General features: G+C 39.1%; 1 protein-coding gene across 1 annotated transcript; it reads right to left on the bottom strand.

Annotated features, from left to right (window-relative positions):
* Positions 1–1,594: 1,594 nt before the first annotated feature.
* Positions 1,595–3,884, bottom strand: LOC110026943 (cytochrome P450 78A5-like). Its single transcript, XM_020728177.1, is given in 3 exon segments — positions 1,595–2,543; positions 2,774–2,886; positions 2,889–3,884. Coding segments are annotated over 3 exon segments (1,542 nt in total). The 5' UTR covers positions 3,712–3,884; the 3' UTR covers positions 1,595–1,937.
* Between the last annotated feature and the right edge of the window lie 9,756 nt (positions 3,885–13,640).

Genomic DNA, 13,640 nt, shown 5'->3' with positions numbered 1-13,640 from the left:
TGATGTACAAGTAGATTCGACTAATTTTGGGAATTATTAGGCATATGCAACAAAATTTGTCTTTTTTATTAATAACACTTTATTAAAATTTCAAGGTCAAATTATTGATTATGATCTAATATATGAAATTTAACAGTGGATAAAATTGACATTTTTTAATAAGAATATAATTATTCATTGATCATGACCGAGTGATAATTAAAAGGACCTTTAAACTAAATTACACCTTTATAATTTACAAATCAAAATTATCAAATAAATTAGATATTTTTCAAGGCATGTTTGTTCTTTAGTTTAGTCATATATCAAATATTTCAATATATATATATATATATATATATAGGGAGAGGGGGGACAAGTGATTGTAAGCATTCGCTACTTATATTGCCAGCATTTAACATCGAATCACTCGAATATTTCTACTCTTTCTAAATTGCAATTGATTTCTCACACAGTCGAAGCCACTCATTATAGATTTTTGATATGTTCATAATTTTCCATTAAATTTTGATAAAAAAAAGTGTTTAAAGTTAATTGATTAAATATTTATTATGTAAACATTCATCTCAGCCATAAATTGAATAAAGATTCAACTATTTTTAACCTTTTCTTTAGATTTATCTAACGATGCAGAGGGGCCAATCTTAGTGAGATATATTTTACGGTTTCAATCATAATAATTATCATTGTTGGTCATATTATAACTTGTGTTTCGGATTTATTGGTCCTCCGGTTGAGATATTAATTTCATTTCTAACCAAAATATCATATATTATCTTTTTTATCCATCTTTTTCATCCCTAACACCTGTCTACCCACCTTGTTTGAACAATTCTTTCCCTTCACATGGACGAAACCAGACCACTAATTAAGCCGTTTTTTTTTATGATTTTTCTCAATAATCAACATTCCATTGGATTATTACTTCATATTTGATCAAGGAAAGAGAATTACTTTCTTATGACATAAATATGCTGAGATACTCACAAAATCATTAGCTGTTTAGAAGTCATAATTAGTAATGCCCCATTATCATTAGCTGGTTAAAAAGCTTCTGCATTTATGATAGCATATCTATTATTTATATTAAGCTGCATATTCTGCAAGCACAATATATGATTACATATTTATGCGGGTCATCATTGAAATAATCCGGTACTTCTATTATGTCATCATATGCTTTCATATGGAATGGCATTGCTATAGTGAAATTCATGGCTATCAGAGGAATATTGAAAGGAGTTGATGAGATCAGGGGATATTCCTAACAGTGGATATGTTGCAGTGAGCTTTAATTTCACCCGCACATATGCTGGAATAATAATTTGGATAAGAGCGATGATGAGAAGGATGATCAGCCAGCAAATAAAAAAAGAAAGCAACTTTCAGTGCTGTGGAGTGGAGGGCCTGCGCAGGATCGATACCAATCATCTTTTGTTCTTTCACCATTCTGCCTCCTCCAAAAAAAAGAGAAAAAAGAGGAACTCCAAATATTCTCCACAGTTCATTTTTGATAAAAAGGATCAGTGGGATGGTATCTTATCACTATATATAGTTGTAGTGCTGGTTATTCTCTAATCATTTAGAAAGAAACTTTCCAATCAATATAGCTTCAGCACAATCACTGCATCATACTAAAAATAACTTGTACATAGTATAATTAACAAAGCTACATCACAAACTTGACATTCACCTGCTCATATACAGGTATGAAAATACCAGACTTAGATGACGACCAACCTTCCCTCACAAAGAAAGACAAATAGTAATAATAAAAACCAGAGATAGGAGGGCACTGCATAAAACTAAGTGGCAAAATTATGGAGATCGCCCAAAGTCTCCATAAGACACATGTCCCTATACTTAAAAACAACCCCACCCAAATTTCAAGAAAAGAAGGAAAAAAACTACCATTATCGCCAGATTTGCTTTGGCCTTCAGAACCTTGGTATAACCCTGCACACCAGAGGATTTTTCATCTCAAGTGACATCTTCAGACATTCAGACAAGTCCACAGCACTGTTCTCTAAAGGCACCCATGTGAAATTTTGCAGAAGTTGAGCTAACCAGAGATGCACTGTAGCTAAGGCCATCGCTTTCCCAGGACAAACTCTCCTCCCTGAACCAAAGGGCGCCAGCCGCAGATCAGAACCCATGATGTTGACATCTTCGTCAATGAATCGCTCGGGTTTGAATTCGTCAGGCTCAGCCCAAATGTTTTTGTCATGAGTTATCGCCCACATGTTCACCATGGCAGTCGTTCCTGCTGGGATTAAGTGATCTCCGACCTGAACATCATGGGTTGAGAGGCGAGCCCAGGACAGGAGAGGGCCCGGTGGATGCATTCGAAGAGATTCTTTCACTATGGCCTGGAGATACGGAAGGTTCTTCGTGTCCGAATCACACACTGGTCTTGAGTTGCCAGCCGTAATATCATGGATTTCAGCTTGAGCCTTGCCTTGGATGTGCGGGTGAAGAACCATTCTGGCCATAATCCATTCCAGCAGGATTGCTACAGTATCAGTTCCTCTGAATATCATCTCCTGATCAAGGAACAGAACCATGCAAAGGTGGCCAAATATTACTCGCCAACATCAAAAAATTAGTAACAGCGACAATTTTTTTAACTTGATTGGAAGATGCTCAAATAAGCACGATCCATATGAAATTAACAGGTGGGATGAACACAATTCATTTGTTGATTAATCTAAAACAAAAAAGAAAAAACACAGTAATATAAAATTTCGAAGATTAAAAATTGACATCATCTTACCCAGAGGACAGCTATCATATCAGAATCTGAAAGCTTCTCCTCCTGCTCCAAATCAAGAAGCACGTCGACAAAGTTCCCAGCTTGATCAGCCTCGCCTACTCCACCACCATCAACCGCTCGTGCTCCTCTATGATTTCACTCACAAACACATTCACCCTAGACACCAGCTTCCGGCACCTCCTCCTCACTCCTTGAAGGTCCAACCAACAAAAGAAAGGCAAGTGATCACTCCAGTTAAACATTCCAAGCAATTCATAACCCTCCTTCACCAACCCCTCCAGCTCCGCACCATCTCCCGTTGCAAAATTGTATCTTTTTCCAAAAACGCTCGTCATAACGTTGTTCAGAGACCCAAAATGTAACACCCTCTTGACCTCCACCAACCCATTTCTCCCCATCAAATCTCTCATCTCCCACACCATAGACTCTCCAATATCCATCCTCTGCCTCCCAAAGGAGGATATTCTCTTCGGACTAAAAAGATAAGTTGCTGAAATCCTTCTCAAATTCCTCCAATACTCGCCAAAGGGTGCAAACCCCATAGCGCGATGGAAGAGAAGCTCGTATGCAGATTCTTTGATGGGACGGTCAGCAAAAGCAGAGCTGTTAAGAATCTCCTTTGCAGTGTCAGGATGGCTCGATACGATGAAGCGGGTGATGCCAACAGAGAAGGCCATCAACTGGGTAGCTCTTAAGGACTTTGCCAGGTTCGCCAGAGCTCTGTGAGCAGCCGAGCTGGATAGTGCTGTGACGACGCCCGGAGGAGCAGGTATCGAGTGGCGTCCAGGAGAGAGCAACCAAGCAACGCCCCCGGGAAAGAGGAAAAGTACAGCGAAAGATAACAAGGCAACCAGGAGCACCGGCGAGAGAACCTCCATAGACAGGAAGTACAGGAAGAAGGCAGAGTCCACTTCGGAGGCCGCCATGCTCATTTTCATAAAAGAGATCTTCCACGAAAGAAAATTGATCTGAACAGTGAGAGACGAGGAGGGAAAGTGGAGCAGAGGGCCGTTATATAGGAGTCCAAGCCGAGGTTTGAAATTTAATCTTTTAGTGGCCTGAGCTTCATTTATATTTTTAAAAATTATATTTTTACCTGGAGTAAAAGCGTCTCCTCGTAGTCGTATCTCGTATATATGGCTGGCCCATACGCGCCGAAAAGCCAGCCAGCCAAGCCGTTCGAGAGGATAAGAACGTCAGGAGAACAAATGTAATATCGGGTCACCGGTGGTGAAAGTTTTCGCAAACGGAATGGAAGCTTGAAAGGCTGAAAGTCCAGCTGATGGGTCGGCGCTAATCATCGTCGAGTCATCCGGAGAAAACACGTGGCATTGCGGGAAAGGGCGAGGACGATGTGGCACATGCATGTCAGCTGGAGTAGGCCCGCAGCTGACCGTTGACAGGTGGATCCATGGGTCAGAGCTGCCCACGGGCAGGAGAGCTGGAAGATCAATCTGACGGATGGAGCTCGCCCGACGTCCACTCGTGCTACACGCCGTCCGATCATGGGGCCCACGCAGCCGGCCAAGCCGCCAGAGTACGGTCTCGGCATCCGAGCCCTCCGCCGTTTTGAATCATCGAGAATAGACCAGTGGCGGATGTCATAAACGCTCACAATTAAGATGTTAATTAAGGCATTTAAGTGAAGCACATGAAGGAGAAAGAAGAAGAGATGATGGGAGCCGCAGGATCTGTCGCTGGAATCAAAGAGGCGGAATCTAGACGGTTGATGGGGGAGGTAGGTGGGACCCAAAGCAGAAATTCTATTTCTTCGTGGATCCGCTGAAGGGATTGATGGGCAGCTTCGGAGGAAGCGGCGGTGAGGAGGATTATAATGATGGTCTTAATGAGTAGTTAAAGTGGGCCGTTTACGTTATTTAATGATGCAACGTGGCGCGGGGTACGGCATCGTCAGAATCAATGCCACACTAATAATATCATTTGGCCCATCTTGCTTTGATCGGCCAGCTGAACTCCACTACTGATGACTTCGCTTTTATCATAACGCTTCTCAAGATACGATCAGTCTTAAATTTGTGATGATAATAAGAAAAAAAAAATGGCCGAAACAATCCATATCGGACAACAAAACATGCGCATCCATTTTGATCAAATACGTTACATCTTGAAAGAATCATGAATCTCTCACCTTTCAAAGTGATATTCGAAAATAGATTTAACTGGATCGTTGGGAGCTCGAAAATTCATAAGAATAAAGAAAATTTAACATTAATTTTGTATTATTGTTGTCACCAATCATTATCTCTAATCATTACCATCACTATACCATCACTATTTGACCATTATTGTCGAGCCACCGAACTACCATCGTCCGGTCTTCACCTTCAAACCTCCACTACCCAAAGTAACCAAATAGCCGTCAACAAGCCACTACACCACCGTCATCTGGCGGTCACCACCATTGCCTAGCTATCGTCGCATGACAACCGCCGTGTGGCAGCCACCACTATTAAACTATCATCGTCGCCATCGGACTACCACAGGCTATTCTCCGCAAAACCACCGCTGCCCGAACACTACCATAGAGCAACCTGGTCATCATTGTCTGGTTGTTGCCACCATCGGACCATCACTGCTCGGCCTCCACTAATGTTGTCGTCGGACCACCACGACAATACCTTTACTGCTTGACCATCACAGTCATCGCACTGACCACCGCTAATATCAACGGTGTTGACATCAAACTTTCTGCTTACTCAACATCTACCGTCAATCTTCCTTCATAATAATTGGGTCGTTGTTACTTTCCCAACATATTCCACTAATCCCCTAACTGAAGTCACATTGATATTCCTAAATTCTTGTACCAACATTGACATAGTTCAACTACTTCTATTGTACTATGTCCCGTGATTTTTATCCTTTTAAATTTTTTCATGTAAGAACTCATCGATCTCTCTGTCTGATTTTTTCAGTTTATATGTTTATGTGTCAGATATTTATACAACAACATAATGCTAATTTATCAATCCATTGTTACCATCACACAACAAATCAACATCATAGGTGAGAAATCACTCCCACGCTTGTAGAATTTGTGATGATCACTAAATGACCAACAAACATAATACTCATAATAACAGAGGCTCCCACTCCAATGCTCTCCATTTTAAGAGGTAATCTCAGAGCTTGAGGCATTTGCCATCTTCTTCTCCAATCGACTTTACTTTGCTAGCAAAGCTGCCTCTAGTTTGTCTTTACAGAACTGGGTACATAGGATGGAGGAGTCCTATAATAAGATTTCTCAACTCCTACTTGAGGATCTACAAGTAGTTATATGCCCATATGGGCCTCCTCCTTACAATGATGGAATTTCTCCCTATCAGGACAAGATGTCAATTTCTTTTATATTTTCAATTCACTTCATAAATGTCATATAAGTCGATTTTCCCGCAACACTCTGATGCTCAGAAAGAACTTCGCACACTACGTCTTATTGATGCACCTCAAAACATAAACTATATTGAGCTTCAAAGACTTATCTATGAGGGGCAAGAATTATTTATTGACTTAATGTAATCTTTAAGGGACTTTACCCTTAGCAGATATAGTCCTCCATCACTCCTTCCCAATTGGCTCACAAACATTAACTTTGATAAGGGGAGCAAGCTACACTATAATATTGAAAGGGCGTTCAATTCAACATCCTAGGGCATTTGGTGGTCGAGTAGTCTCTTTTATCTTCCACTTGAAAATGAAGCTCATGAGAAATAATATTAAGATAAGAGGAACTTTAACTACAACCTTGAAAGAACATTCATGTCAATGCCTTGTGGACAATTGTAGTTTGGTAGTCTTCTCACTTTCTATTTATACAACAATTTAATGAGAACCAATTCTAGGTTAGGGGAAGCTTTCATTACAAAGGGTCAGTCATGCCAACTTCTTAGTCATTAAAACATTTGAATAAGTTCTCGACATTCAAGACAATATTATTAGCCTCCTCTCTCAATTCTTCCCATAAATATAAAAAATTCTTCCAATATATTTTTATGTTTTTCATATAGTCCCTAGTTGGTCTTCTTCTTCTTAGATGAGGATGAGGCCATAACGTTAAAAGAGAAACAACAATCAAAATACATATCAATTTTACATTTGATTTTGAATCATTGTGTTAATCATTTTTTCCCAAGATATAATCAATTTCAAGGGGATTTAATATGACATCTTCCATATAAGTTAACATTGTCGAATAGCACTTTGATAAATAACGTTGGATAGGTAATATTTTTTTGATAAATTTCATCCGACATTTTTCACGAAATCTAATGTTTTAACAGAAAGTCACACACAGGTCAAATATCCATGATGAATTTCTTAGATCTCTTTCACACAGGTTAATATCGTCGAGTAATAATCAGAAAAATTATCTCGGATAGACCAAACAACCTTGATGGGTTTTCTTATGTCTCTTCCATATAGCTTAACATCATCATTAAATATTTCAACGAACAATTTTTCATGTAGGCTAACGTTATTGATTAACACTCTGACAAACAATCTCGATTTGATCAAACATCTACAATAGATTTCATTTGACATCTTCCACATAAGCTAATGCTATCGAGTAAGAATCCAACAAACAACCTCATATTGGTCAAACGTCCATAGTAGATTTCCTTGAATATCATTATTGCATGACAACCATAATGTTTTTTTATTTATCACTAATCAATGGTAGGGTCTCTTACCTATCACTCTTATGTGGTCACCTAAATTCAGTCAGCATAAGCTAAACCACTTGGTTATAATCATTTGACAATAATAATCATTCTTCAAGACATATAGTGATTTAATTTAACTTGTGGGGTATAGTTGTCACTCACACCAGTATCGGGCAATCGTCACTACTACCCTCACCATTGTTGGGCTACTATCTCTTAGAGCACACCTCTGTTATCGCTAAACTATTGTCACTCGATCATTGTAATCATCATCGGATCACAATCACCTGATGACACCTCTACACCCCACTATAATTGATTGACCAATAATGTTTCTACATTATTATTAGATTAGTCTCTCTACCTATTATTTTCAGAACACCATCGCCCGACCAAAATTGTTAGACAATAACCATATTGTTAGACTATCATTGACATATCGATGAGATGTTGATACTGTTGCCAACAGATCATCGACACCTGGTTGAAGTCGAGCAATTGCTTCCATCATCAATGGGTTACTTTCGTCGCAATCAGGCCATCATCACTTGACCATAGCCTCCACGTAGAATCATCATTACTAGATTGTCATTGCTTTAAGACCACCATTCTCCTACCCGACATCAAGCCACCGTCACTTTGCTAGACCCATGATGTTGAACCACCACCTCCATGTCATACCACCATCGTTCGGCCGCCGCTACCTTAGGAATACCATCTCCCAGCCGACATTGGGCCACTTTCACTATGCAGACCCATGATGTCGAGCCACCACCACAATGCTAGAACACTGTCCTCTAATTGCCCCATGAAGCACAACCATCATTGGGTCACCTTCGTGCTTGTCGTCACCATGTCAACTGTCACCATGTCGGACCGCTATCGTCTGAAGGCCACCACTATTCTGGCACACTATCACAATCATTCAATCATCATTGGTATATTAAAATATCCTTGTCATGCTATTGTCATCGCTCAACCAACACCACTGCTATCAGTGGATCATTGCTACTTGAGCACCTCCACCATCACAGTACACCGTCATTTTCAAAGCGCCATCATTCATCCAATGGTGTTGTTCCCATCACCATCACCTATCCTCGACCTCTATCAAATCACTATCACCAAATTGACATTTTTGGATCCCACCACAGCCATCATATTGTTGTTGCCTAACAAAAGGCATTGACGCTACCAATGAATTTATTACGAGATTACCATTTCCTAACCACTACTACTACTTGACCACCATCACTGAAGCTTCTAGAAAATAAACATTGGGTCAATACCGTCGCTAGAACACAATCGCCGACCACCACAATCGCAATCACTAGCGGCGACAGACTATTCAACGCATTTTGACACCTTTTGGTCTATGGGGCTATTTTTTGACGTCCTTGACTCAAATTTGATACTTTTAAATGAATATGGAGGAGTCCTTTTTGGGTCATTACCCCTGCGAGAAGGTTCATGTTAACATCTAAAAAAGTAGCTACATCTCAAAATCCCTTTAATGCTACTAATTTATGTCACATAATTGTTTAAAAACTTAAGATATAGTTTCAACATCCTTGACAAAGTTGTTTGAAAATAGAGGGTGATTTATACATAAAAAAGTCTTAATCAATCATGAATCCCAAATGAAATTGATCTAAATATTAATTGCATGTACTCCATTATAATAAAGTGTCTTGATAAGATGAGCCATGATATCAAACATGATTCGATATAAGTGCAGGTGAGCCCATATCATGCACTTAAAACATACTAAAATGCTTTGAGATATATTTTGTGGGGCCATATGATCTATAAATTTGAAAATTTTATAGTTAAATCGAACGTCTTGATGAGAAAAATTCAAAAAACTCACAATCAATCAAATCTGACATCATTAAAGCATTAAATACTAGAAAAATATCATCCAATCAAAAGAATCACAATTGACCACCCAATAAAGTTGTCTAGATTCATGTAATATTTACAAAACATTTCACTCATAAAATCTATAAATAAACCTCTACTCTCTTCATGAAGATGGGCATGGACATGAAGGAAAAACCTAAAGGAGCTCTAAGTTCATGAAGTTTCCTGAGCTTCGCCACCATTGGACCATGGTCGGCTAGTCATCACTATTTTCATTGTAAGACCATCATTTGGATGCCACCTCCACAACCTCCATCATCAAATCAACAGTTTTCGTCTATCGTTATCTAGCCACTACCATCAATGGATCAACGTCGCAACGAACAGACCACCAATGTCTGGTCAACCACTGTTAGACTACGATCATGGCCACCTGACCACTATTATTTAGTTGCACCATCATTGCTCGACCACCACTATCGAACTGTCAGACCACCACAGTCTGATTTCCACCATCTTCAAACCACTCACTACCCAACCATCGTCGTTGAGCCACCAAACCATTGTTGTATAGTCGTTGTCATAATCAAACCACCATTTATAACCATCATCGTCGAGCCACCACCTTTGCTAGGCCACTATTGCCCGATTACTGTCATCTAGCTGCCAAGACCAAAACCATCATACCTTGATCTTGAGGTATTGGGCAATTTTGATCATGAAACACTTTAGATAGGTAACTTCTTTCAATACCTTCCCAGTCTCAAGGTACATGATGTATGGGTCCACCCAACTCTTTGACCATTCAACTCCCAAATCCATCACTTTAGATTCCTTAATTGTTGGTCAAATAAGCCTCTGAGGTGTCCCTTCCCCCAAGCGTATGCACTTAGATAGGAGGTTTGCTACTTAGTTGTATACTCGACAGAAATGCTCAATCTTGAAGCCTTCATACTTATATATATATATCTCTCCCTCTCTGTATGTATATATGTATATATATATATATATATAAAATTCATTTTAGCTTTATCAAGATATTTGACTATCATCTTGTCTTTGAATTTGAGCTGCTCGTTCACCTAATTAACTGCCAACCGTGGGTATGATTTCACCAAAAGATGTTGAGTATCCATCTCATTGGCGTACCGTAGCTCGATAATCAAACCTCCATACTAGGCTTGATTGTTGGTATCCTCAAACCCCACTTCTATTAAGCGGTGTAGATGATCCCCAATCGGGTTTGTTAGACTGATACTGAACCTCACCCCAGTTTGACTAGATCCTCTATCATTGTACAAGACTCATGTATGGAAATCGATTGTCATTTCTTAATCTGGCTCGCTCAGTTCATAAAAATCAGACAGGAAATCAGTTTTGGCTTGTGCTTTGATGGTGGTCTCGGCATGTAAAGAAATCAAACTCACTGAGCTATACTACATATTTGAGAAATTGATCAGAGTGATTTGGCTTGGTGATGATAAATTTGAGTGGATGGTTGGTGATGATCTTGATCTTGGTTCAAACTCACTCACTCAGTATCTCTATTGAGGGTTTGTTCTCCTTGGGTTACTCTTGTTATTGTGGCATGATTCATGCGTATCATACTTTTTAAGATGTTGAATTATGATTTGTCAGTAATTCACACATAAGGAATAGAGCATAAATGAGAAGAGAGAGAGAGAGACAAGGAGATGAGTGAATAATAATGAGGAGTAATGTGTCATGTCTTACTCATGAAATAATTCTTTTATTTATAGAGGAGGTGGTACATTATGATGATGTTACATATTTTCACTTGCTTTAGTGAGGTCGGTACTAATATATTTTTGATATTTTACATGTATGAGTTTATCGTCCAATTGATCTCAAGCTAGTTTGATTAACTTGAACTGGCTTTCGGTCTGCAAGATTAGCTTAATCAGCTTTGGTCAAAAGGATTAGCTCTGTCGGTTGAGTCTAGTCAGTGTGAATCGATCAACTAACCTTGTGTGGTTGTCGTTTCTTGATAACTATTGAGGGACCACTGAGAACTCCTTGGATTGTTGGCTTGTATTCCTCTTCGTTTCATTTTTGTCCAAATGATTTGGGCTTAGATTATTTAGTTGATTTTTGTACTCCTCGTGGCTTAGTCGGATTTGGCCTTATTGGCTTTAGCTCAGACGACTTTCGACTTCATGCTCAATTTGACAAGTGGACCTCATGGCCGCTGTTGGTGGGTCAACCTTCATCATACTCTTTTATTCTAAATTGTTAGATCTACTTTGGATCACCTTCGTCACATTTTTATGTGCATATGTGTGTGTATGAGCACGCACATGTCTGTATATATACATTTAGACATGTATGTGTGTGTGTGTTTGTGTTACGAGATTTCAAGAAAAAAAAAACATATATTATGAGTTGTTCTCAGTAGAATATGTGTCTTTCAATGTGTATTTTATTTTAAGATTATAAAAAATAAATATATATTAAACTTATACTTGAAATAAAAGTTTTGATTATACAAATCTAACAATATCAAAATTGTCTTTATTCAAGTGTATATTTATGTAAATCAAACATTTGAATATATAATAAAGATCATATGTCATCATTTAAGGGATCAATAAAGCTCCAAAACTTTTATGCTTATGATTAAAATAAATATTTTCATAAGATAAATCTAATGAGCTTAGAATCATATACTTCTAATATAATTAAAACACTCGAATATTTATAAAATATAAAGTGATCAATGAATCATTATTAGTCATCTAAAGCATTGCTGGAGAACTTTAGTGAAAACTAATCAAAATATGATTATAAAAAGTAATATAAACGCTTATTTTGCACAATAAGTAGACCAAAAATTATAGTGATTTTATAAATTTGAAGAATCTTCAAGCCTTGCCCATCTGCTAAGAATGATGATGATCATTGGCATTTGTTTTACTTGATTGTTACGTCTTCACATTACAATATATTATCAGTGTTATCACTTAAAGTTAGATAAAAGGAGAAATAATCTGTGACAACACCATAAGTTTTTACGTGGAAAACCCATAAAGGAGAAAAAGCATGGGGCCTAGCCCAGTTGTAAAAATTCATTATAAGTTGATGATTACAGATGCCTCTTGTCCCACAGGCGGGAAAGAGGTAATAACTTTCCAAGTTATGATGACGTCTAGTCAACGGTGGTCGACAAATGTCGGTGGTGATCGACGATAGTTGACGACAATCAATGACTGTCGACGGTGGTCGACAGAGGTCATCGGTGGTCAGCAGTGATCGACGGCGGTCGACGGTGGTTGATAGAGGTCGGCGGTGGTCGATAGAGGTCAGCGGTGGTCGACGATAAATGACAGAGGTTAACGGAAGTCGACGGTGGTCGACGACAGTGAGCAGTGTTCGATGGAGGTAGACGATGGTTAACGGCGGTCGGTTGTGGTCGAGGACGCTCAGCCGTGGTCGATGACGGTTGCTGGTGGTCGACGATGGTCGGCGGTGGTCGACGATGGTCAACGGTGGTCGATAACGGTCGGTGGTGGTCGACGACGATCGACGATGACCGAGATGATGTTGGACTTGAACTTCTTCTTAAAGCCTCAAGTTCTCTCTTCAGCCTGACCAGAGGAAAATATGATGAGATTTTCATACCTATTTTATACTGTTTTTATGATATTTCACTTTAAAGAAAGGTATTTTTGATGTTTTGTTGCAGGAATGATGAATTAGGGTCATTGGAGCAAAAAGATGCAAAAAGGAGCAAATTTGGAGCGAAAAGGGCCAAAATGTGCAGAATTGAACTAGGGTGCTGACGGTGCCATGAACCCCGTCGACGGCGAGATTTTCCCGTGACTCCAGAATTAATTCGTTAAGAAGGTTCGCCGACGGCGCCCTCGAGACCGCCGATGGCGAGCTCAGCGGTTATGCCTAATCAGGCTTCGGATAAGGCCAAATTTTGAAGGGATGTTTAGACAACTCTTAGGAAAGCTCATCCACAACTTTAAAAGAATGTTTTGGCCGAAAATTGAGGAACAGAGAAGTCCGGGAGAGAGTTCCTGGAGGTTAGAAAAGTTTCAATAGTGTGTAAAAATTGTGAGGAAGAGATTGTAAGAGTGGAGGGAAAGTGAGAGGGAAAAAAAAAACACAAAAGTGAGCCCACAAAATATGAAACCGAGAGCTTCTTGTGTGTTGTTCTATGTGTTGTAAAGAAAGGAAGAGATTCAGAGGAACTTCGAGAAGTTTTCTTTAGGAGAAATTAGAGATAAATTATTTACTTGTTGTAGTTTGTATGACTTTGATTTTATATATGAATTCCGAGTTTGTTGTGTTTT

The sequence above is a fragment of the Phalaenopsis equestris genome, unplaced genomic scaffold (genome assembly GCF_001263595.1).
Source record: "Phalaenopsis equestris unplaced genomic scaffold, ASM126359v1 Scaffold000404, whole genome shotgun sequence".
Lineage (NCBI taxonomy): Eukaryota > Viridiplantae > Streptophyta > Magnoliopsida > Asparagales > Orchidaceae > Phalaenopsis > Phalaenopsis equestris.
The sequence above is the reverse complement of the archived record's forward strand: the minus strand, read 5'-3'. Positions and strand labels throughout refer to the sequence as shown.